Source organism: Zeugodacus cucurbitae, chromosome 6 (genome assembly GCF_028554725.1).
Source record: "Zeugodacus cucurbitae isolate PBARC_wt_2022May chromosome 6, idZeuCucr1.2, whole genome shotgun sequence".
Lineage (NCBI taxonomy): Eukaryota > Metazoa > Arthropoda > Insecta > Diptera > Tephritidae > Zeugodacus > Zeugodacus cucurbitae.
This window is the reverse complement of record NC_071671.1, coordinates 1,794,332-1,819,795: the sequence shown is the minus strand read 5'-3', so window position 1 is coordinate 1,819,795 and position 25,464 is coordinate 1,794,332. Positions and strand designations below refer to the sequence as shown.

Genomic DNA, 25,464 nt, shown 5'->3' with positions numbered 1-25,464 from the left:
ATTGGAATTATAAACGAGTTCTTAAAGCGATCTCAAGTCAAGTTTCTCAAATTGAGACTGCAGTGAAATAAATGCAGTGATTTAGTATTCATTTCGAACTCTTCGAGACCACCCTTATCTATTTCCCAACATCAACTTACTCACGAGACAATATTCGAACAGTTTGTCTTCTACCCACTTATGCAAAATGAACTGCAAATCATTGCGATTTGATTATATAATTCACTGTATATATATTCACACAACAACAACAGACATTGCTGTAAGCTTTTTCGCAGTTGATTTTCAGCAGCACTCTGTTACGGCGCTGTTGATCCACTTAATTTGCATATTGACGTTAAATTGGCAACTCATAACAAAATTTGCTGTGAAACATTCAGCAAGAAAGAGACCTCGCCCTACGCCTAACGGAACACACTGTGGAACACTCGAATGCCTCTTTACAAAATTAGTATTATAATTTATTTATATTGTTCATTTATTTGATATTCACTTCGCCGCCTCGCACTTTCATTGTTTGCTTTTCATCTCACTATTTAATTGCTCGCGGACATCAAAGGGCGCATCGACGCAATCTGTCAACCGCATCTACGCACAACGGCCACCGACTGAACTTTCACCGAGTTCCGCCCTTCACACTGTTATGCGGTGAGTTGAAGAAGACGTGCGAAAAAAGTTTTGGTGTGCGTGTACTCGGTGTGTACGCTGGGTCGTGGCGAACGTTAGTGTATAGCGAAAGATTTGGGAACTTGAAGTCAGCATCGTTAACGGTTCGTATGATATTAGACCGTTTTCAAACGGATCTCGTCCAATATGCTATGTGATTCTTCAACTCAAAAAAATATAACTTTTATGTACAATTACCACTTATTTATCTCAATTATCAGTTCACAATTCCTGGCCACAGACACAATCTTCGAAAGTCTCTAAACTAACTCTGAAAAGAGGTCTAGGTATCCGGAACGAATTAATATTCATATACGCTATTGGATTTCACAATCTTTAAAAATTCGTATACTGCCTTTGATTTTTCGATCAATCATACCCAAAAATTTAACGCGTTTTGGAAGGTCTATTTATCTGTTACGACAAAATTCATATCCGGTCAAGGGCTCTAACCACAACCGCATGTCTTCCTAGAAATTTAAATTTAAATTTGAAAGTTTTTGAAGGATTTGTGTTTACTTTATTTTGACTTTAGTTGGTTAGTTAGTTGAGGACCGGTGGTTACGAACACTATGAGAATCAAAATAAGACTGATTACCATTGTAATGCAGCTGTTGCAAAAATGTATTTCTTTGCCGGCGCTTTAGATCTTGTTTTATGTTGGCGCACAGTGTGTTGAGCCCGAAAAAGCTGTGGAATAAATTGTAGTCCAAAATAATACTCACTTTTGTCAGTTGATTGAGGTCAAATTAAATTCTCTTCTAGCTTCGCTGGCCATCTTTAACCTGATATATGCTATATGAGGCGTCATTTGAAGTGTCAATTGAGGAACCTATAAATTCCCAAAACATATCTTTATATATTTTTTATTAACAAGTAATTTAAGGCTTCGTCTCGAATGAATATATATTGAGTTCTCTCTAAATTCGAAAAATTTCTGTAAGCTCTTTGTGTGTAATAATCTATGTCGGAATCGGAATATAAGTTGGATCTAGCCCCGTGGGGTAGTGGTAAGCTCAAAGTACTAGGACTAATCAAGGTCTGAATCCATGCGAGAGTTTGGCTTCGGCGAAATATGTTTCGGACTCATATCGAGCGCGGTTCAAGTTGAAACGAGTTCTCAAAGAAACCTCTAAACAACTTTTTGTTTGAAAGTCTCCCAAATTTTGCTTCAACTTCAGCAGTTTTTGAAGTGATTTCAATGAAATAAGTTCAATTGGAAGACTCAAATACCACTTTTATTTTTTTAAGTCTTTTCATATCTCACGAAGTAGTTTTCGAACATTTTGTTCTCTGTTCGAAAAAACGAAACTTAGAATCAGAATAGATAGTCTCAACGTACCAGCGCTACTCAAGGTCTCTGCCAAAAAGTTTTCGGCTACGACCCACTGTATTTCGGCACTGCTTCGGGAAACGTTTCACTGCGTTCATTGGCAGAGTTGCTTGGCTTGTTATGTTACGCTTCGCTGCGGCCGCAGATATCGCTTACCAAGGCTGCATGGGTAGAATTAGTTTGCGGAATGAAAGCCGCGCACTTCGGCGGTGGCTGCAACGCTTGAATGAAGTCACTAAAAGGTGCAATTTGCCGATAAAAAAATTATTTATTACGTGCGCTCGTATTGTTATTGTAATGCGGTTTATTACGTGTGCGCTGGTTGTTGTACTACATTGTAGATGAAATAAGAAAACAATGTTTGACATATGTACATACATATGTTTGCACTGAGTGTGAGTGTACATCCGAGTATAGAGCAATTAAATTTGGTCATAAACCATTTGTGTTTGGTGTATTTATAAAGCTTTGCTGACATTAATTTATACAACAGACAATAAAATAAAGTCAATAAAGAGTAAAACTAATAAGCCACTAGACTGCAATTGCTGTTGTTGTTGCTGCTGCTGGTGAAGACGGTGGCCGTTGGCTATTTGACTTTTAGCTCGAATGCATCAACAGATTAATTGCTGTCGGTTATTGCCGGCATCCGAACGTTATGACTTTCTTTCGAGCAGCAAACATAGACACTCGCTTCGTTGACCCGCTCGCTTAGCGCTGCTTGTTAAGTTAGAGCTCACGCTCAAGTTGTCTAGCTGTCAGCTGTCTAATCCATCAGCTGAGCGAATGAAAGTTGTTGTTATGCGGTTTCTTGCGTGTTGCTGTTGTTGTACATATTTATGCGTGCATCGCAAATATTTTACACCGTTATATTCATACAAATGCTATTGTTGTTAGTGCGTTGTCGTGGAGGCGTGCACTGCTTTGTATATGCCGCACCGCCGCGTGCTCGCTTTGTAGTTTGTACCTGCAAATGAGTGGAGTCACCTTGACCACTTGTGAACCCCATCATCATCACTTAATTAAAACGAGCGCAATTAGTAATTTATTCGTAATTTAATTGCAATGTTTGCGTTTTGAAAGTGAAATGTTAGACTCTGGTTATTCAATGGCAAGTTAAATATTTCCTAAGCGATCTCTGAAATTTTGCGTGGATAGCAGTTTATATTTGTTCCCACAATTATCAACTGAACTAAATGAATTGTTGGCAGCTATATGAGCTGTGTTCAAAAAATAACGGGAATTTTCATTTTTTTTGAAAAAAGTATTTATTCATTCGTCTACATTAATAATGACGGCCTCCTAGATAGTCTCCAAACGATATTATGCATTTATGTCAGCGTTTCGTTCAATCGTCGACACACTCGATTTTTGGGATATGATGACCCTTGACCCTTTAAAGTTCTTTTTATTTTTGGAAATATGAACAAGTCACATGGATCGGATATTTGGCAAATATGGAACCTGGGCTGTGTTACGGTATTGTTTTTGACCAAGAATTCACGAACATTCAACGAAGTGTGAGCTTTTAACAAACGAAAAGCTGAAAGCTCATAAAAACAACTAGAACCTTACCGGTTGTTACAGACAAATTAAGTAATAAATACAGCTGAAATTGTTATCATATTCATAAGGGGCAAAAAAAATGTCTACAAATGGAAATTTCAAAATTCCCGTTATTTTTTGAACATACCTCGTTTTTTGCGCAATTTTTTGTCTTTGTTATTATTTGTGGGGTTGATGCTGACAAATTGGTGCCGTCCATCAACTGGTAAAAATTATGCAACAAAACAAAAAAAACTTCTCTATTATGATTTAAGCTCCATAGAAGTTATTATATTGTGATATATACAGGGTGTTGCATATTCAAGAAAAATATTTTACAAAATTAACTGTAAATTTAAATAAAATAGGGTTGCTTTATTTGAAGAGTTCAGTATTACTTGCGCAAATCTTTGCACGATCACTTCAGAATCTGAAGCTGATAAGCTCTATCTTAGCGAACATTCGGCTATGGATTAGCTTTTATGGTCCGATAACAGTATGTTTGTGGAATGAAAGCTTTTGCCCTCCGTTTAGCTATCTAAGTGTGGATTATAACTATAACCTCTAAAAAGCATGTTCTGACCAGATCAAGAATTAGGTTTTGCAAAACGATAATTATTTTCCCAAACTATTGAGGCAATTTCTTAATGATAAAGATATGAATAAGTAATCTGAAGACCGATTTCACAATATTATTTTTTAATTTCTTCATTTATTAACATTTCTCACTAACATTGTTAACGCTATGTCTTCGTTGTTATTGTAACTGATATACAAACTGTTTCTACACTTATAGCTAGGTCAATACTGCACGGCAGTGAAGAGGTCACTGCGCTTAACTAGACTCCTAGATTTTGTTGTTTCACAATAACAAATGTTTACTTTTCTAAAAAAGCATTTCAAATAAAAATAAGTTAATAATATATTACACTGCTGGGCCCATTTAAGCGTAGAGTCGTGTGGTGTTTTTTACATTTCAAGATTTTCACATAACAAAAATATACATAAATAAATATTTACAATAGTCACCCTGTAAAAACCTAAAATACCCATATACCCGAAATACAGCTAGATAACCACTTCCGCCTCCCTGCCCTCGGGTTGTTCATTGAGCGGGTCCACACGCAATCTAATCACATTCTGTGGCTTGACCATCAAACGCGTACGATCCACACTGAAACTGTAACGCGTGATCAACTGTGCCAGCAGTAGACGCATCATAAGCTGCGCAAAGTGCAGACCAATGCAGCTGCGTGGACCCTCGCCGAAGCCCAGCCACATGCAGAGGTCGCGTCGTTTATTGTCTGTGCGACCAAAGCGTTCCGGTTTGAATATAAACGGATCGGGATAATATTCAGCGTCGCTGTGTATGGCATGTGTCGGCACGATGATGAACATATTTTTGGGGAGCACATATTTGTTGTTGTTCGGTACCGGGAAATCGGTGAGTGTGCGTCGTATCAGATAAGGTACAACCGGATGCAGGCGTATGGTCTCTGTAAAACAGAGAAGAAATGAGTTTCATGTTCGATTTACTTAGCAGGTAACTCACCTGATATAACTTGACCCAGAAACTTCAGTTCACGTATGCAATCGTAGGAAAGCTCATTGTTGTGCCGTTGCAAGGCTTCTTCCACCTCGTCACGCAACTGCTGCTGTATGGGTTCGTTTAGAGCCAACTCATACAGAACATATGTGATGGTGTGTGTGGTTGGGCGTAAGCCCGCCTTCAGAAAGGAGATCGCATGCGCCGCCAACTCATCCATTAAGTGCTCCTTGAGCTCCTTCATTGTTTGATCTTGCACTTCGTGCGTACTCAACTCCTGCTGCATTAAGTTAACCAGCAGCTGCAGATAGTCTTTCTTAACGGCACCGCTCTGTTCGCGTTCCGTGACCACCTCAGTGATGAGCCCCGTGAAATAGTCTTCCACCTCTTTGGAAGTGGTGCGCAGCTTGAGTTTCTTACCCAAACGCGGGTAGCGACGTAGAAACGCATTCGCAAATTCGCTGTGACGTGATGTCGTATTCTCCAGATGAGTCATGTCGTCGAATACATTGAGCGGATATTTCTGTTGGCGTTGCGCGTTTAAATCGAATACACAAGCAGCCAAAGTGGCCAACACATAGCGCCGTATTTGTGTACGTATCTCAATGTAGCCGCTGTGTGCGCGCTCAGCTAGCACCAGCTGATCGAAGCCATTCAGCCACTCTGCGCACGACTCGCGCAAACCGTCGTATAGGTGGCGCATTTCATCTTTGGCGAAGATCGGCTCCAGTCGCAAACGCATCTCTTTCCACTCCGCACCGCGACGACTATACAGATCGGCTGAGAGCGGATCGTGCTTGCTGTTGTGGTAGATGCCGCGATCGTTGAAATTCGAGAAGTTCTTGATCAGTATCTGCATAATCAAGTCGCGGTCGAGTATAAGGGCGCGCGGCTGCATGAGATGGTAGTAACCGCAAAATGGGCTTTGGCCCTTAAAATTCCGATACAGTGCATCGTAGTGCTCCAGCTCCTCCCATTCGAGTGTGGGGCGCAGACCGAACAAGCGCTGCAGTATCTCGAATTCCGGTGCGGGCGGTTCGTAGGGCACCTGATGCCAACGCCAGTAGTTGCGCTTGTAGCAGATGTAGAGGAGTGGCGTAATCACGAAAATGACGAGCACAGCCAGTACAACACCAACAATTAACCAAACCCACCACATTTTTTGTTATTTTTTGTGTTATTTTTCCGGTTTTTTTGTTTTTATTTTGTGAACACCGTGGAATTTCAGCTGATTTTTTGCCCTTTTCAAGGCCACATTGGCAATGTAGACACTGGGGAAGTAACCGAACGACCGAATAACGCGCTAATTTAGTTAAGATACATACGTTTTTCGCTATCTGGTTACACACAGGCACAACAACACACGCCCCACCACCGCCGGCACCTGCGTTTCTCGCTATTATTAATCAAGTACAAAACACTTGACGGTCGGTAAGTATTTTTCGCTGCCGCTCAACGCGCGTTTCAATCGCTTACTAAGCGTTTCGATTACTTCAGTACTTTAGTGACTCGTACTCCGCCGCGCGGCGCGGCACGGCTCTCACGTTACGCTACGCTTTTCCAGCGGCGTCAATTGTGGAGCTTTTTCCGTGCGCCCAGTGCTCGCCGCATTCGCTTTATAACATTTTTATTATCGTCATTATCGGTGAGCGATTTTTTAATAGCTTTCTTTACACGCGCTGCGGTCGCGGTGCGGTCGGTGTCTCGAAAGGTGTTCTGTTGTGAGTGCGCGTCGACAGAGCGTACTACGATTATTTGAAATTTTCATTGCGTCACACAATACGTTGTTACTCCGTATAGGAGCGCTTAGAATTGAAATCTCCGCCGCGTCGCTAATTCACAATAAATTAAGAGCGCTCAATACTGGGCAAGTTTCCACTTTTGGTTTTAACGAAAATGCAGTAAACCGTAAACGCGAAGCAGTGACACTGTGCTGTGCTCTCGGTCAACAACGGAACAACGTTAGCACTTCCTTTAATGCATATAAGTAGATTGTCGCATTGCAATAAATTCTCATATCGCGCAGCATCCGCTCCAATGTCGGTTGGCCGTCGCGCTGCATTGTGCGCACTAAACTAGTCAATAACCATCACGCTGGCGTACACCTTGAACGCGCTTTGTTTCGATTGATATTTGCAAACAAATGCAATTTATTTCTATATATATTTCGATTGCGCGCATTTGTTGTTGTTTAGGCCATCATTCAAACGACGCGCCGATAATTTAATTTATTGTCAGCGCTTTGACTCGAGTCAGAGGAGCGTGTGACTAAGCGTGCGTGGGCGTTGATAGACAGGTACGAGTATATGGTATGGCAGTGAGCGCAGATTATATAAAGTTGTCTGTACTTGTTTGGAATTGTGTCACGAAAATCTCTGTGCGCTGTGTGTGTTTGTTTGTGTAGCTCATTTGTGGCGTTAACTTACTTATGTATACATATATTTATTGGTTAAATAAATATTATTTTTTGATTTTTTGTCAGATAATGCTTATAAATACTTAATTGGTGTGGTTAGGGCGCAGATAATAAGTAATCAGTATGCAATAAAAAAACAACTATAAAGGTGATAATTCGGTTAGCTAACAAATTTATACCCCATGCTTGTATATATGTACATATATATTTGTATATACATATATAAACATCATGATAAGTTCAATGTGTGCCTACATATGTTAGTTCGCGCTTAAATAACTCACATGCGCTATCTTATCAAAGGTTGAAGCGATAAAAATGAAAGTAAATCAGCCCTCTCAACTTCGAGATAAAAACTACACAGATTTTGTTTTTGTTACTAAAGTACTTGTGTCAAGTTTTAAATGAGCTTTACGGATACTTAGTTATCTAATAAAAGCGCTTGGGTGCTTCAGGCACTCTTGTTTTGTTACGACAAGCATATAAAGCTTCCTAACAGTTCACACTTCTAACCAATCAAGGGAACTAGAGTTTTATCGAAACATGCGATCTAAGTAAAGGAGTTTCCAGAAAATTTAATTTTAAGTCTCCAATGGTGCTCACTAAGCCTTCAGTTTGGCACCGAATAAAATCTAACAAAACCTCAAAGACCCTTTTATTTTTAGGTCTTTCCTAGCTAAAACCTCATTAATGCTTTCAACAGTTCCTTCCGATGTCCTTTTTTATCAAAAAATTATATAAATATTGGGAATATTAAGTCAGAGAACATTTGTAGCTGGAGCTGCTGGTGTTCCGTTATCTCTTTCTATTATTATATGTATACCAAACCAAATTTTTGTTCTAAGTTGGGAGAACTATCTACAGACTGTTTAACTAGAAAAAACTCCTAAAAACTTCCTCTTTTCCTTTATCAAAATCCCGAAATGTTCTGTATACTTTCGGGATTGTGTTTCTAGCTTGAAAGAAGTGCACTTGGAATTAGTTTGTAGTCACTGTTTATCAATTCGCATGCGATACAAATCGCTTCTAATTGAGAGTGGAGGTGCATACCTTGTTCGAGTATCTTGAATTGTTTTGATTTGTAGTTAATTTTGAAGTGAGTTGAATGACAAATGCATTTTTAATAAAAATAAAATTAATAAAATTTTTAATAATAACAATAACAAGAAATTTAATAATAAATAAATGTTTTAGATGTCTTTAATAGGTCTCAAAAAAAATTGAAATAAAAAAAAAAAAATAATAAAAAAACATTTGTTTTACTTTAAATTCGATTTAACTTGAATTTTAGCATTTCACTTGAAATTTCGCATTTCAAATTATTGTGTTTTCTCTGAAAACATGCATAAATGTCCAATGTCGCGTAGAACATAAATTAAATGATTGCCCAGTAAACATAAATATGCTAGATTACTGGCAAGAGTTTCGAAAGTACTTATTACTTTGTTAAATGAATTTTAAATTTCATCTTAATAAAGTTACTTGAGCGAAGGTAAAGAATTGGAGAATATTTGTAATTGCTATATTATTTCAGCACACTCTTGTTGTTCAGCAGAGTCATGCGTGTATTGTATCTGTAGAAATACTATATATCTAACGGCGGCGCTTGATTACTTATGATCGATTGTAATTGATCGGTTACAGCGAACGCATAAAAATAATATTATTTAATGTTGCCTAGAAAATAAACCAAATTGTGGGGTTTTTTTTTAGAAATTCATTGCCAATCATGCCACATACCTAACTACATATGGTTATGAGTTCTTTGTACACTTGTCTGTTAAGAGATAACGTATAAGTTCCCAGCGAGTAAAAAGTCCATCTGATTTATATTACACACAACTTTATATACTAACTTACGCTGAGTTTTTTATATTTTAAACCGAGCCGCTTGCTGATTCCCGCTCATAAAATACCAGAGTACTGTTTAAACTGTGAAACATGTGAGTATTTATTTTGTGAATAAGAGCAATTAATGGAAAAAGGTTATATATTATATTTGCAAGCAAATAAAGTCAGTGCAAACATAAAACATTCTGAAGAATAATATGAAGGAGCACGGAACCCAGACGACACATTTAACTGACTTGAAAAATAAGGTTATTCAAGTGAAGTTAAGAAGGGATGTTTAATTCAATATTCCATAGAGAGTAAAAGTCTCTCTCGTAAATGAGAGAGCAACAAAAGTCACATATAACTCGTAAGAAAGCATAGTATAAGTAAGATTTGCGCTTGGGAGTCGTACAAGACTATCTTATCGCCACTCTCTTGTTTAAATGCTGGACTTAAGTTTCTAAAGAGAAAAGTCACCGCTTTCTACATGTTTACAAATGTCAGCTGTGAGCGCAAAGTACCGCATGAACCACGCTCATCCCATTTGGTGGCCGACGCAATATGTTTGCTGGGTTGTCGTGAATTCTTTGTAAATATTTTGACTTGTCCATTACTCAACGGCCTTATCTACAGTACGATATAAATTTCTGTATGCCCACAGCCTATTTATGTTTATAAATAACTTAACCGATTTTTCATAGTCAGTCGTAAGTCAGTTGAGTGTAAACACTTCAGCTCCGCAATCGACGTACTCATTTCGCATTTCGCACTTTGCATTGGTTTGCAAATTCCCAGAATTTCCCATTCTGTCGTTACGCTTGCACACACTCGTATATACGGGGCTCTCTTAGTTATTGTTATTACTAAATACATTTTCACTCGTAAAACGCTTTGCTATTGATCAGTTGTTCGATAGCCGGTGAAGTAAAAGAATGTCTGTGTTTGCAATTTTAGTGGGCGCGCTGTTGGCGTTGCTCTCTTTTATTTACTATTTGCTGCAGCGGCGCATGAATTATTGGCGCTACCGCGGCATACCGCACGATCCGCCACACTTTTTCGCCGGCAACCTGAAGGGTCTGTTGAAAACGCGAGGTTTCGCGGAAATTCTAAGCGAAATATACACGCATCACCGCGGTTCGGGTCCCTTCTGTGGCTACTATTTATTTCAACGCCCCGCTGTTTTGGTGTTGGACCGAGCGCTCATCAAGAGCATACTCATCAAGGACTTCAGTAATTTTGCCGATCGCGGCATTTTCTATAATGAAAAAGATGATCCGCTCACCGGTCATCTCTTTCGCTTGGATGGCCAGCAGTGGCGTGGGTTGCGTAATAAGCTGACGCCCACTTTCACTTCGGGGAAAATGAAATTCATGTTCCCCACCATATTGAAGGTGGCCGATCAGCTGATGGTCGCTGTGGAGAAGCGCATCGCCTGCGATGAGCATGTGTGGGATTGGAAGGAGATGATGGCCTGTTTCACCACCGATGTGATCGGCAATTGCGCGTTTGGTATTGAATGCAATAGTCTCCAAGATCCCAACGCCGAGTTTCGTGTTATGGGGCGCAAGATAATCGGATCACGTCGTCATGGGCCGATCGTGAATGCCTTCATTAATAGTTTTCCGAATGTGGCGCGACGTCTGCGTATGGCTATCATGCCGCAGGAGATTACCGACTTCTTTTTGCGCATTGTGCGTGAGAACGTCGAATATCGTGAGCGTAATGATGTGCACAGCAATGACTTTATGAGCATACTGATGGACCTCAATAAGGGTAAGCACTTGAAGAGTGCAGATGATCAATTGCGTGCGTTGAGTGTGAGCCAGATGACAGCACAGGCGTTTGTGTTTTTCGTCGCCGGCTTCGAGACCTCGGCCACAACTTTGGCATTTGCGCTGTACGAATTGGCACTGCAAACCGATTTACAAGAACGTTTGCGCACAGAAATCGAGGAGACCATTCAGAAATATAATAATGAGTTCACGTACGAGTGCATGGAGGACATGCCGTATATGAAACAGGTGCTCTCCGGTGAGTAAACTATGCGTATTTATGCAAGAAATGTGAATTGACTTTGTATCTTTCCTTTATTGCAGAGACTCAGCGAAAATATCCGATTGCGCCGAATTTGATGCGTCAAGCGGCTGCTGATTACGTAGTGCCGGGTCATCCCAAATATGTGATCAAGAAGGGCATGATGGTCACCATACCCACAATCGGCATACATTACGACCCAGAGATTTATCCGGAACCCGATAAATTTAATCCAGAACGTTTCAGCGTAGAAGCGGTGAAGTTGCGTGACTCCGTCGATTGGCTGCCCTTCGGCGATGGTCCGCGCAATTGCATCGGCATGCGTTTTGGCCAAATGCAGATGCGCGTCGGCTTGTCGTACTTACTGCGTCGGTATAAGTTCACGCCTTGCGAAAAGACGCAAATTCCGATGGTTTTCCAGAAATCTTTCGCGCTATTCCCGCAAGGTGGTATACACCTGAAGATTGAGCGCGTATAAATGCGCTGTCATGCATGGATATGCTGTTATATATAAGCTCACATAAGTACTTATGTTATTCCATAAACATATATACATACTTACATTTAGACTTACATCCGTACATGTATGTTGTACGTGCGCTTTACTGTTGTAACGGTAATTAATTTCAATTCCGTTAATTAAATTCTCATTTCAGCTAGTCAAAACGCCATCTGTTCTACAAGCTTTTAATAAATAGTTGTTTAAAATAATTCTTTTACTATCACCTCTATTTTGTCTAACTCCCAAGGTGAAAGAAAACTTATCGCGGGTTTGTTGACTTGGCGCTCAGGGTAACCCGCCTATTGTTTTTTGAACTACTACATGCCATACTAATTGTATGCTAATTTAATTTTTTGCAAAATAGTGTTTTGTTTGTGTGTTATAAACAATGAAATTGCGTTCTCTGCCTTTTAAGTTGTCGCTCAAACGGACCGAGTTCATCCGACTTGTGTGTAATTTGAAAGTCTAATTGGCGTACGCTTATACAGGGTGAGGAGGAGATTTACGGAAACTGTTTTTTTTTGTTTTTGGTTCACTTATGACTTTAAATTTAATAGAATTGCAAATGAGCATTGGTACTGTCATCCAAGTCATTAACCGCATATAACTCTCTGAATTCAAGTTAGTGAGACATGTCATATGAATGGCGTGTGTCTCGGTCAGTGCAAAAGTATTCAGAAATTCCCGAAACATCAAGAGATGGTTCTTAAGATGTGGTCAAAGTGCTCGCGTTACCCGTAGGTTAATAAGGTCAACGAGGTCCAAAATGTTACAGAAGACAATTTCGGAACAAGCGTTAAAAAATCATGGAATGAAATGGTTCTCTAGCTAAATGATGCTTTGACAATCATCTCCACCCTAGCCTTGTATTCATTAGTTCAAAAATTAGACAACACGTTCCAACACACTTAGAACGCATTTCAATATCTATTCATATCTTCATCCAAGAGCAAGTGCGGCTGCACCCAAACACCCGCTGTGCTATGCAAACCAATATTTTAGTTTTGCGCCCGCAAAATAAAAATAGCCACACGAAAGCCATACTTACGACCACTTCTATAGATGAATTATCGCCTGTTTATGCATAGCATACTACATATACTTATTTGGAAAACAAACAGAGTAGCACAGATCTTTGTTTGAATGCGAGACGCGTACAAGTGAGCCGCCACTGGCGCTCCCGTGCTGATAATAAAGCCGCTTTATTAAACAAGTTTTGTGTCGGCAGTAATTTCACCACAGCGCACTGATTAGCCGTCATTTCGCAGAATAATAACAACGTCGCGTTAAATAGTTTATTCAATATCAGAAATGTAGTCGCATTATTTTCCGAATCTATAACTGGAATTTTACAAATCGGACAAAGAGCATATTTACATAGAATCGTTTATAAACAACCAGCAATCAGTTGTAAGCGCGAAGATTAGTGGGCCGAACCGCCTTAGGAGGCGGTGATTGTAAAAATACAGAAGGACGTCAATTATTAGTGTGCTCTGGAAGAAGGCGGAGTGGAGACATACCGATTTTAGATCATATCTTCGGTGAAACCGGCCTTGTCAATGGATTTTTGATAGGTACATTGGTCAATAGACTTCTGATCTATAGCTGGAAGTTTTCGACATCACGAGGAACTGATATTTCAATTCTTCTAGTAGAGTCCCACTGATCTCCAACGTGGGATCAGCTTCGATGTCTATCTTAACCTAATCTATGTACAACTAACTGACAACATTTTTACTTACTTGTTCTATAAGAATTACCAAAAATAAAAACTAATACATAGAAATTTCTTTAGGTTGGTGTTAGGAGTTTTTATTCTTTTATTTTTCAGGTTTACTAATATATCACTCCTTATCGGTCGGTAATAATTTATTTATTATTTATTTATTACTAATAAACTACGTCGTTTTGCCTGTTCGTCTACTCAAATGGACCTCCCACTGCGCTACTAATTGTAATAGTATTAGTAAAAAAAATTATTTATATGGAATCAACAGATGTTAGGCCAAGTTTCTCCTATAATTACGGACCCCTATGATACCTTTAATGAACCGGCCGCTAATACGATCGCTGCACATTGGCTTCCACTATCTGTTTGTTAGTACTTAATGGAAGAAATAAATGCGCTCTATTCCTCTTGATGCGCTCAGGTTGCGAACTCACATACAGCTGGGTGCTAGTCACACACGAACCCACTCGTCTGCCGCGACTGTTGACCGCCATTTACGTATCTAATAAAAATGCTAGACAGCTGTCGGACATCAGCCACGAGCGGACGCGTGTTTGTTTACGTCGGAGCGTGCCTTCTAGTCGACGCTATATAAGCGCGCTACGCCACTCGAGGCGCTATTAGTGCTCGGTTTCAGTTTGTAATGTATACAACTACTTTAAGTTACACGCTCACTTGGAAGATGGCCGTATTTACATTCTACGTTTTAAATTTCACATTTACGCTGACATTTGTGCTTTTTTCAAGCGTCGTCGCTCTACTATCGGCCATCACATATATATTCTGGCGGCGCATGAACTACTGGCAGGAGCGCGGCATACCACACGACAAGCCCAGCTACTTGTATGGCAGTTTTCGTGGTATGACCAAGCTGTACGGCTTCTCGGAGATCTTACGTTCAATGTACCAGCGTTACAAGGGCACAGGTCCCTTTTGTGGCTATTATTTTTTCCAACGTCCCGCTGTGATGGTTTTGGATACAGAGCTTGTGAGAAACGTGCTGATTAAGGACTTCTCAAACTTCAGTGATCGTGGTCTATTCCACAATGAGAAGGACGATCCATTAACGGGTCATTTGTTTTTCGTCGATGGTCAAAAATGGCATTTGTTGCATGGTAAACTCTCATCAACGTTTACCGAGTGCAAAGTGCGAGGCATGTTTCCGTCTGTGCGCGATAAGGCAGAGCAAATGGTCAGCACACTCGATCAGCTGATGCAGCGCAATGCCAATGTAGAAGTCAAGGAACTGATGGGGCGCTACACAACCGATGTGATTGGTAAATGCGCGTTGGGTATAGAATGCAACAGTCTGACGAATCCTAACGCTGAGTGTCGCGCAATTGGGCGTCGCATATTCACCGATCGTCGTCACGGGCTTCTGGTATCTGGTCTCATTCAAGGGTTCCCGCAATTGGCGCAAAAACTACATATGGGTACCATACATCCGGACATAGAGAAGTTCTTCATGCGGTTGGTGCGCGAGAATGTGGAGTATCGTGAGAAGTACAACGTGCATGGCAATGACTTGATGGAACTGCTGATGGAGTTGAATAAGAACGGAAAATTCAGGTATGATAAAAATGATGAATTTAAGGGTCTGACTGTGGAGGAGATGACAGCGCAAGCGTTTTTCTTCTTTGCTGCAGGTTCCGAAAAGTCATCATCGACGCTCTCCTTTGCGCTATATGAGCTGGCTATGCAACCCGAGCTACAGGAACGGCTACGCTGTGAAATCAACGAGACGTTGTGTCAACACGACAACGAAATCACATTTGAGTCGCTGAACGAGATGGCATATATGAAGCAGGTGATAGCAGGTACGTATTTGCTATTATTGTATTATTAGCCATATATGTGACTGTGTGCCTTTAACAGAAACGTTACGTAAGTACCCGATATTACCGCATCTGGCGCGTCAAGCTTTGCACGATTACGTCGTACCGGGGCATCTAAACTACGTTATACCGGCTGGCACGTTAGTCACGATACCCGTGGTTGGCATACATTATGACCCCGAAATCTATCCAGATCCCGAAACTTTCGATCCGGAACGCTTCACGCCGGAGATGATAAAGGCACGTGACAAGATCGAGTGGCTGCCCTTCGGCGATGGGCCGCGCAAGTGTATTGGCTTTCGTTTCGGTCATATGGAAATGCGCGTGGCGCTGACATACTTACTGCGCAATTTTCGCTTTTCTCTGAGCGCACAAACCGAGGTGCCAGTGCGGATCAGCAAATCGTTTTCGACCATACCAAGAAACGGTATCTTTTTGAAAGTGGAACGCATTTAATGCGTAATGTTAGTTTTAAGCATTTTCATAGTTATTAGTATCTAAGTTAACCGGAAAACGTCTTTGGAAAAGTAGTTTTATATTTTTCTTGAAAACGTTTTTTAACCAAAATAAGTTTATTTACCATGAACTTAATGACAATTTCCTAATACCTGTGCGAGGTAATTATGCTTGTGTATTATATACACTTTTACAAATTTAGAGTCTGTGTACTGTAACAGTACAAAATGTTAACTGTAAATGTGATATTATGGCTTCCCAAAGTATTGGGGAAAGTATTCTTTTTTGCTTTTATTAAATCCGCGACTGCCAGTGTGTTTGTGCATTCTCAAGATTTTGAGGTTTCTTTCGGTTATTGAACCCTCAATCTCTTAGACACAAATTCGTATTTGGATTTGGATTTTAATGAAGTTTTTTGTTAAATATAAACTTTTTGGTTGATCAACAAAGTATTTAAATTCTTAAAAGTTTTAATATTTTATTATTATAATGTTTGAAAAGAGATAATAAAGTTACATTATTTTACTAAACATTTCTGAAGCCTTTATTTTTTATTAGAAAATATTTTAAATATTTGTTTGGGTTCTAGCAAAGGCTTGTCTTGGCTCCTACGTTACTGTTGACAGTAATAACTTCGAAGTCGTAGATAATTTCATATACCTTTCATCAACAACACGAACAATGTCACTTGACTTGAACTTGAACTCTACAATTCGCTTATCATTCCCGTGCTGCTTTATGGTGCAGAAGAAGAAGAATAATAAAAAGACAGCGGTTACGCTGGCTAGGTCATGTTATCTGAATGGACGAAAACACTCCAGCTCTGAAAATTCTGGATGCAGTACCCGCCGGAGGAAGCCGAGGAAGGGGAAGGCCTCCACTCCGTTGGAGGGACTAAGTGGGGAACGACTTGCTTACACTTGGGATCTCCATCTGGCGCCGAACTGCGAAGGAAAGAGAGAAGTGGCGCACTATCATCGATTCTGCTATAACCGGCTAAACGGTTGCAACGCCAATCACATACATACAAAGGCTTGTGTGCTTTGTGAGAGAGAGAGCGAGAAAATCGTTTGAATAAGAATCTCTCACGAATTTTAATGTGTACATATGGCAGCTTAAGCTTAAAGCTTCCACTGTTATCCAGCTATGAATTCTTTAGTACGACATTATTGCTCTTAACTGAGGAATCTCTCCCATCTTCTATAGCTTATCGAACCAGTTTTAAATCGTCTATAACTAGAGGGTCGAAGTTCGAATTAATAACATGAAGTTTTGACTCAGTTTCGCAGAAATATCTGCCCTAATAGCATATCCATATTATACGGTTCTTTTTGTACAAGCTGGTCGATCCTTTCCGCCTCTATTATATCAAAGCTTTGAGTACTTATTGGACAAAGTATACGTCAAGTTTTAAGTTCTATGAATATAAATGATTTATTGGTGGTCACGAAACCTTTTTGGGACCCTCTTTCTTCATAGATTAGAAGTATCCTGATATTTATTGCTGTAGCTAGAGTAGAAATGCATTGGTTTTGTTCTACGGCAACCAAGGGGTTCGAGGGTATTCTATCTTGTTATGGTGAGTGGATTAAGTCTAAAAGTAGTTTAAATGTGACTTCTCCTGTTGGGCATCGTTTCCAACTCCGTCTAAGGGTCTTTCAGTATTTCCATCAGCTGTTTTCATGATGGTCTTCTTAATTTTTCTTTCAAAACGTTCTTCTTAAGTGTGGTCCATACCAGAAAAACATAATTTTTATTACAGTGAAAAGAGACAGTGAATGGCAAAAATACCGCAAGCTGCAATGTTGCAGCGTGGGAATTCGCTGCCTTCAACTTGACTCAGAAATTTTATTACTTAATGCAAAAGCAAATTACATTAGAATATTATTTGTACAAACAAGTGAAATAATCTTATCACGCACATTTGCACATAGTTCGTAGGCACACTTGAGTGTAAAACTGCTATGTCATTTGAGTGGATACACTTTATACCTCCATGCAGATAATTATTGCTGTTGGTGGTCTGTATTAGTCATCTTGTTTACTACTGAAAAGTTACTATAAATGTTGCAGTTACGGAGTAATTATCAACAGTTCGAGTTCTAAGTTGCGCTCGCATAGACAATTGTGTATTTAAAACGGTAGATAGTCTACAACTCGAGAGATCGGAGTTATGGCGGTAACAGAAATTCTATTGAGCATTATTTTGGCGGCAGTTGCTGCGCTCATTTATATAACACAACGGAACCTAACTTATTGGCAGCGCAGAGGCATACCTTGTGATACACCCCACTGGATTCATGGTAATCTACAGGGTGTCACAAAGACACAAAGTATTGCCGAAGCCTTTACGAAAGTCTACAAACGTTACGTCGGGTCGGGCCCCTTTTGTGGACTTTATTTTCTGCAAAAGCCTTCGGTTCTGGTGCTCACACCGGAGTTGACCAAACAGGTGTTAATTAAAGACTTTGGCAAATTCACCGATCGTGGCCTCTATATCAATGAGAAGGATGATCCGCTCAGTGGACATTTGTTTCTATTACAAAGTCATAAATGGCGCGTAATGCGCAACAAACTCACGCCCACCTTCACCTCTGGCCAAATGAAGTTCATGTTCCCCACTGTGGTTTCGGTGGCTGAACAATTCGTCGATACCATAAATACCGAACTGGCAAAGAGTAACGAAATAGAGATCAAGGATTTTATGGCACGTTTCACCACCGATGTGATTGGGTCGTGTGCTTTTGGCATTGAGTGCAATAGTCTCAAGAACCCGGATGCTATTTTCCGTGAAATGGGACGTCGTATTTTTACCGATCGTCGGCATTCAAGTTTCGTGAATGCAATGATAACTGCGGCGCCGTCTGTGGCACGCAAATTGCATGTGCGCATGATACCGGACGATATAACGGATTTCTTTCTGAATATTGTACGTGAAGCTGTTGATTATAGGAAGAAGAAAGATGTGCAGCGTAATGACTTCTTGAACATACTGATGGAGCTAAATAAAGGTAAATTAAAGTTCGATGATAGCGCCGATGAGAAGGGGCTTACGCTGGAGGAGATGGCCGCGCAAGCGTTCGTGTTCTTTGTTGGTGGTTTTGAGACCTCATCCACTACTCTCTCATTTTTACTATATGAGTTGGCTGTCAATCCAGACATACAACAGCGTTTGCGTGAAGAAATATTTGAGGCGGTTGAGAGTCATGGTGGCAAGGTCACTTATGAATGTGTGAACTCGATGACTTATCTGAAACAGGTTATATCAGGTGAGTAATGCCAAATTGAGGAATTCATATATGCCATTGCAATATAAGTTTTCTTCGTTTGTTTTAGAAACTCTCCGCAAATATCCAGTACTACCACATTTGCAGCGCAAGGCTATAGCCGATTATGTTGTGCCTGGACATCCCCAGTATGTGATCGAAAAAGGTACCATCGTATATATACCAGTTATGGGAATACAACATGATCCCGAGATTTACCCGGAACCAGAAAAATTTCTACCGGAACGTTTTGCAGCGGAGGAAATGCAGGCGCGTGACTCCATCACTTGGCTGCCCTTCGGTGATGGTCCGCGCAATTGCATCGGCCTGCGTTTTGGTCAAATGCAGATACGCGTCGCACTGACTTATTTGTTGCGAAATTTTGAATTTGGTACTTGTTCACAGACAGATATTCCGTTGGTACTAGATCGCAAGCAATTCATAACCACTGCCAAAGGTGGCATCCATCTCAAAGTACAAGCGATTTGAGTAATATATTTTAGCTTAATGTGTATATTTTTAAATGAGACTGCATTAAATCCATAATTGTTATTTAGAAACATAAATTTCAATAAAAAATTGTCTCAAAGAATCTGCGCACAATCGGTATTTTGCATTTGAAACCGACTGATATGCTTCGAAACTTGTATTTAAAAGCTTCATAGCTTTGAAGAAGGGACTTGATTAGATATTAATCTATGTCTACAAATTGCCGGCAGCATCAAACTAGTAATCAGCTCGCTGTCTGCCTAATAACCCTCTCTCAATCTCTCTTTTTATGGAGGCGAACTCCGAGCGTCTGTAATTATATGTGAGAAAATAAGTAAGTACTTAGCATACGCTACAAAGCTTTTTGATAATTTACACCTTGACTGGCTGAAACTACAAGTTTATCGTGTCAGTTCACCATTTGAGTTAGACAGTGGAGCACGCGTACGATTAGTACACTCGCAGAAATGGCAGTAACGCAATTTCTTTTACTCACAGTCTTGGGACTTGTGAGTTACTTTGTCTACTGGTTTCGAAAGCGCATGAATTATTGGCAGGATCTTGGCATAGCATGCGATAAGCCCGACTATCTGCTTGGCAATTTGTTGGGTATGCGCACGCCGCGCTCATTTGCGGATATAGCACGTGCCACATACAGCAAATTCAAAGGCACTGGATCTTTTTGTGGCTTCTATTGGTTTCAACGTCCAGCTGTCTTTGTACTGGAGAAGAGTCTTGCTAAAGCTATACTCATCAAGGAGTTCAATAAGTTCACTGATCGCGGCTTCTATACGAATCCAGATGATGATCCACTGTCCGGACATCTCTTTTCATTGGACGGCCATAAGTGGCGTGCCATGCGCACTAAACTCTCGCCGACGTTCACTTCCGGTAAAATGAAGCAAATGTTTCCGACTGTTACCAGAGTGGCTGCCGAGCTCGTGCATGTGTATAACGAAGCAGTGAACGGTGGTTCGACAATGGAAGTGCGCGATTCTCTTGGACGCTACACCACCGACGTGATCGGCTCGTGCGCTTTTGGCATCGACTGCAACAGCTTGAAGAATCCCAACGATCCTTTCCGTCAGATGGGCAGACGTGTGTTCACAGACCAGCGTCATGGATCTCTAGGGTTGGCTTTAATTATACTTTTTCCGAAATTGTCGCGTCGTCTACATATCAAAATGACACCCGATCACATTACCGACTTCTATATGCGTATTGTACGTGAAAATATTGCCTACCGCGAGGCGAATAACATCAAACGTCATGACTTTTTCGATATGTTGTTGGACCTGAAAAATAATAAAATGATGAAATCAGAGGACGGTCAAGCGATGACGAATATAACTGTTGAAGAGCTGGCGGCGCAGGCATTTGTATTCATGGTCGCTGGATTTGAGACCTCATCGACCACGATGGGCTTTGCGCTCTACGAGTTGGCACAGCGTGAAGACTTACAAGAACGTGCGCGACAGGAAGTCAATGAAGTGCTAGCGCGACATAACGGTGAATTCACTTATGAGTGTATGAACGAAATGGTCTACTTGAATCAAGTGATATCAGGTGAGTGCGCACTAATTCAGTTTAATGCAATTGGTTTAACTAAACAAGCACAATTTTATCTTAATAGAAACTTTAAGGAAGCACACCATAGTGCCCATGCTTACACGCGAATGCCTAGAGGACTATCAAGTGCCAGATCAACCAAAATACAAAATCAAAAAGGGCACTTTTGTGATAATCCCAGCTGTGGGCATACACTACGACGAGGATTACTATCCCAATCCGGAAGAGTTCAATCCCGATCACTTCACACCGGAGAAAGTGGCGCAGCGCGATTCCATTGAGTGGCTGCCGTTCGGCGATGGTCCACGCAATTGCGTCGGTCTACGTTTTGGTCTCATGCAGACACGCGTTGGTCTCGCTTACTTGTTGAAGAGCTTCAAGTTCAGTGTAAGCGAAAAGACACAGATACCCATCAAATACAGCAAAGAATCTTTTGTATCGATGGCTGAGGGCGATATTTTCTTGAACGTTGAAAAGGTGGCTGCTTGAGCCGGTAGAAATTCTTATGTTGTAAATATATTAAGCTTAGTGAAATACTAATTATATTTGTGTGCTTTAGACCTTGTAAATAACGTTAATTTGTAATAAACAGATGCAGTGGCAATTGTCTCGTGAAAATGCGACGCTTGTTGTTGATATTTAATTTATAAGCTTTGAGAAAACTAGTTTATTGTTCGCATTGCCGCCCACTGCAGCTACTAAAACCTGAAAGCAATATTTTGCAAGCTTTGAGAACGGTGTTTGTTGCTGGTAGAAATGTTGCTTAGCTGAGAGATTCTAGCAACATTGCGCTCTCCTCATGTACTATAAATAAAATACTTGAAATTATGATAGATTAAGGCGCCATCAGTTGTTTGCCGGTAAATCGTACAGTTCATGTAAACTTATAAAACACCCACAAACTTTATCATCGAATTTCACAGGTTTTGCACTTATTTCACACCTGTTGAAATCGCTTGCAGTGTTTCATGCGTGATTTCGAATTATAAAAGGAAATTTGATTAGCAGCGTTTGCTAGAGGACGATAAGATAATGATATCTGCATAATTCTAACATACTAAAGTACAATTTCAAAAGCTTTTATTACTATGCGAACCCGTTGAGAAATCTAGTAAGCACAGCTAAGCTCAAGTTCATTGCTATGTTAGACTAGATTATTTGAAAGAGAAATTGGATAAAGATCACGAAAACAAGATCTAACCTTAACGACCTAATCTTGTCCAAAGTAGTTATTTGCTGCTACAGAACTTGTACAAGAGATTAAGATCATTGTAGAGTACTAGAGGTTATCTCGGAATTGATCTATATCAAGAGTGTGTGGAAAGTTTCATTAATGAAATGCGAGCTTTTACTAATTCAATCGTATAATTTCAAGGTTATTGTATTCTATCATTATTGCTCTAAAGATAATACCCTGAGTAACTGCAATAATATTTCTTATAAGAATATTAAGACTTCGCTGCAATTAGTTAGAGTCTAATATCGAAGCAACCGCTTAGATATTTCATTAGCTTTGCTGTAGCTTTCATTAAACTTTTTGCTGAGTAATGCTGACGGTTCCACTTGGGAGCCTAGGATAATTTGATAAGAATCATTATACTTATAAATACCAAAATAGAAATAAAGTAAAGTAGTAAAGTGATCAATAACTTAAACCTTTGTGAGCGTAAATAGATAACTGTTAAAGAGACCGTTGCCTATTGCTGTTGTTATTGTCATTTGTGTTCTCACTAATAAATATTCTCAAATGGCTTGTGTTTACTGATGTCTACAACGTTAGAGAACAGGTGGACCCAGAGAATAGTATTCAAAGCAATTTAATTTAATAGAAAAAATGTACAATTACTCACGCACACTATTCACTTAAAGCTCGTGCTAGTCACTCTTTTCAAGCAGCGTCAAGAATTTTGATATTCTAGTTTAGTATTCGGAACGCTGTGATATCAAACGCTCGAACTGCTTGTCGCTGATTGCTGAAAATTAGTTCTTTACTTTGTCGCACAGCTTAATTTAGTGATAATGTCCGTCACGCAATTCCTGCTGGCCACGCTGCTTGGACTGCTGGGCTATGCGTTCTACTGGCTGCGTCAGCGCTTCATGTATTGGGAGGTGCGCGGCATTGCCTATGAGAAGCCCAATTATTTACTCGGCAATTTGAATGGCGTGCGCACGACGCGTTCGTTTGTGGAGATATGGCTGAGCACGTACAATAAATTCAAGGGGACTGGTCCGTTTTGTGGTTTCTTCTGGTTCCAACGCCCATCGGCCTTCATCTTGGACACGAAATTGGCAAAAGCTATACTGATTAAGGATTTTAATAATTTCGTTGATCGCGGTTTCTATTCAAATCCGGAGGATGATCCGCTGACTGGACAACTCTTCCTCCTGGACGGCCACAGATGGCGTGCGATGCGTAATAAGCTATCGCCCACCTTCACATCCGGTAAGATGAAGTATATGTTCCCAACTGTGTGTCGCGTGGGTGAGGAGTTTGTGCAGGTTGTGTCGGAAGCTATTAAGCAGGAGCCCGTTTTGGAGATACGTGATTATCTAGCGCGTTTCACCACTGACGTCATCGGCACTTGCGCGTTTGGCATTGAAGTGAATAGTTTGAAGAACCCCAGCGATGAATTCCGGCAGATGGGCAAGCGCGTCTTCACTGATTTGCGCTATGGACAAATCGGTTTGGCGTTGCTGAATAGCTTCCCGCAATTCTGTCGAAAGATGCATTTAAAAAGCACACCCGATCACATCACCGACTTCTATTTGCGCATTGTGCGCGAGAATATCGCCTACCGTGAGAAGAACAACATCAGACGCAATGATTTCTTTGACATGTTGTTGGATTTGAAGAACAACAAGCTGTTAAAGTCGGAGGATGGTCAAGACTTGAGCATCACCGTAGAGGAATTAGCTGCCCAAGCGTTTGTTTTTCTGATTGCCGGCTTCGAGACCTCGTCGACCACCATGGGTTTCGCATTGTACGAACTGGCGCAGCACGAAGATATACAACAGCGTGTGCGTGACGAGGTCGTGGAAACGCTGGAGAAACACAACAGCGACTTCACGTATGAGTGCATGAAGGAAATGGTCTACCTGGACCAAGTGATATCCGGTAAGTTCATTTCCAAAAAACTCTAAAATAAATATTTAACAGTTTTTATTTATTTGCAAAGAGACGTTGCGCCTCTACACCGTGCTACCCGTGTTGAATCGTGAGTGCATGGAGGAGTACCCAGTGCCGGGTTATCCGAAATTTGTCATCGCTAAGGGTATGCAAGTTGTTATACCGGCTGCTGCCTATCACCGTGATGCTGACATTTATCCCAATCCCGACGCTTTCAACCCGGATAACTTTTCACCCGAGAAGGTTGCGCAGCGTGATGGTGTTGAGTGGCTGCCCTTCGGCGAGGGCCCACGTAATTGCATTGGCATGCGGTTCGGTCAAATGCAAGCCCGTATTGGCTTGGCTCTGCTCTTAAAGAACTTCAAGTTTTCGGTGTGTGCGAAGACACCAATTCCGATGACTTATGACAAGATCAACTTTCTAGTGCAGTCCGAGCATGGCATTTGTCTGCAGGTAGAAAAAGTTTGAGTGGGATGCTACAATCTTAAAAGAAATTTATAAAAAGTATTGAAAATTTATATTTTTGTTGGATATTGTTAAAAACACTTTGTTGGATAATAAAGGGATTAAGTATTCGCAATTTTTTAGTTCCTAATTTCTTTAGTCTAACAGGTAGGACTGATATGCTGATGTATGTTACACAATAGCTAGTGGAACGTACTGGACGATTTCTGGACCAAAATACTTTTTTGTGAGCAACGAAAAAATTTCGTAATTTCTACGTTTGGACCTACCTTCAATTTATATGAGAGGTGACATACTTAAATCTTCTAGTCATCCCAACCATTTTGGTATGCGATATCTATCTAGCCATCTCTATCTATCTTTCTCTAAAACTATCCCATTTCCACATGCTCTCAAAAGAGGTTTTCAGTGCCATCTAACGGAAAAGCTCTAGCTGGTTCAATCAATTTCATGTTGATCTTTTAGACGTTTAGTTTGTATACTTTTAGGAATGGCAAAATAGATCGTTCAAATTGTGCCGTTATCTATTGCGTTATCGGTATAAGCATATCAGAATTTCTGTACTTTACCTCTTCTAAAACTAACTAAAATTTTTTTATGACTGAAGAGGCAAAATGCTTACTCACACCACATATGTGCTCAGACACCGTGAA

The 25,464-nt window shown here is 40.5% G+C and overlaps 5 protein-coding genes across 5 annotated transcripts; 4 read left to right on the top strand and 1 right to left on the bottom strand.

The window, feature by feature from the left end:
* Positions 1-4,226: 4,226 nt before the first annotated feature.
* LOC114804986 (probable cytochrome P450 317a1) lies at positions 4,227-8,224 on the bottom strand. Its single transcript, XM_029045270.2, has 2 exons — positions 5,097-8,224; positions 4,227-5,040 (listed from the first exon to the last, which is right to left on the bottom strand). The coding sequence occupies exons 1-2, from the start codon at positions 6,247-6,249 to the stop codon at positions 4,613-4,615; spliced, it is 1,581 nt and encodes a 526-aa protein (XP_028901103.2). The 5' UTR covers positions 6,250-8,224; the 3' UTR covers positions 4,227-4,612.
* Positions 8,225-8,850: 626 nt separating this feature from the next.
* On the top strand, positions 8,851-14,379 carry LOC105219710 (cytochrome P450 6a9). The gene is made up of 2 exons (XM_011196007.3): positions 8,851-11,370; positions 11,436-14,379. The coding sequence occupies exons 1-2, from the start codon at positions 10,272-10,274 to the stop codon at positions 11,849-11,851; spliced, it is 1,515 nt and encodes a 504-aa protein (XP_011194309.2). The 5' UTR covers positions 8,851-10,271; the 3' UTR covers positions 11,852-14,379.
* On the top strand, positions 14,248-16,353 carry LOC105219711 (cytochrome P450 6a2). Its single transcript, XM_011196008.3, has 2 exons — positions 14,248-15,421; positions 15,480-16,353. Exons 1-2 carry the CDS (start codon positions 14,248-14,250, stop codon positions 15,893-15,895), a joined length of 1,590 nt encoding a protein of 529 aa, XP_011194310.3. The 3' UTR covers positions 15,896-16,353.
* Positions 16,354-17,819: 1,466 nt separating this feature from the next.
* On the top strand, positions 17,820-19,895 carry LOC105219712 (probable cytochrome P450 6a21). The gene is made up of 2 exons (XM_011196010.3): positions 17,820-19,164; positions 19,232-19,895. The coding sequence occupies exons 1-2, from the start codon at positions 18,069-18,071 to the stop codon at positions 19,648-19,650; spliced, it is 1,515 nt and encodes a 504-aa protein (XP_011194312.2). The 5' UTR covers positions 17,820-18,068; the 3' UTR covers positions 19,651-19,895.
* A 149-nt stretch (positions 19,896-20,044) lies between these two features.
* Positions 20,045-24,926, top strand: LOC105219715 (uncharacterized). Its single transcript, XM_011196013.3, has 4 exons — positions 20,045-21,216; positions 21,284-21,705; positions 23,200-24,334; positions 24,396-24,926. Exons 1-4 carry the CDS (start codon positions 20,118-20,120, stop codon positions 24,812-24,814), a joined length of 3,075 nt encoding a protein of 1,024 aa, XP_011194315.2. The 5' UTR covers positions 20,045-20,117; the 3' UTR covers positions 24,815-24,926.
* The last annotated feature ends 538 nt before the right edge of the window (positions 24,927-25,464 follow it).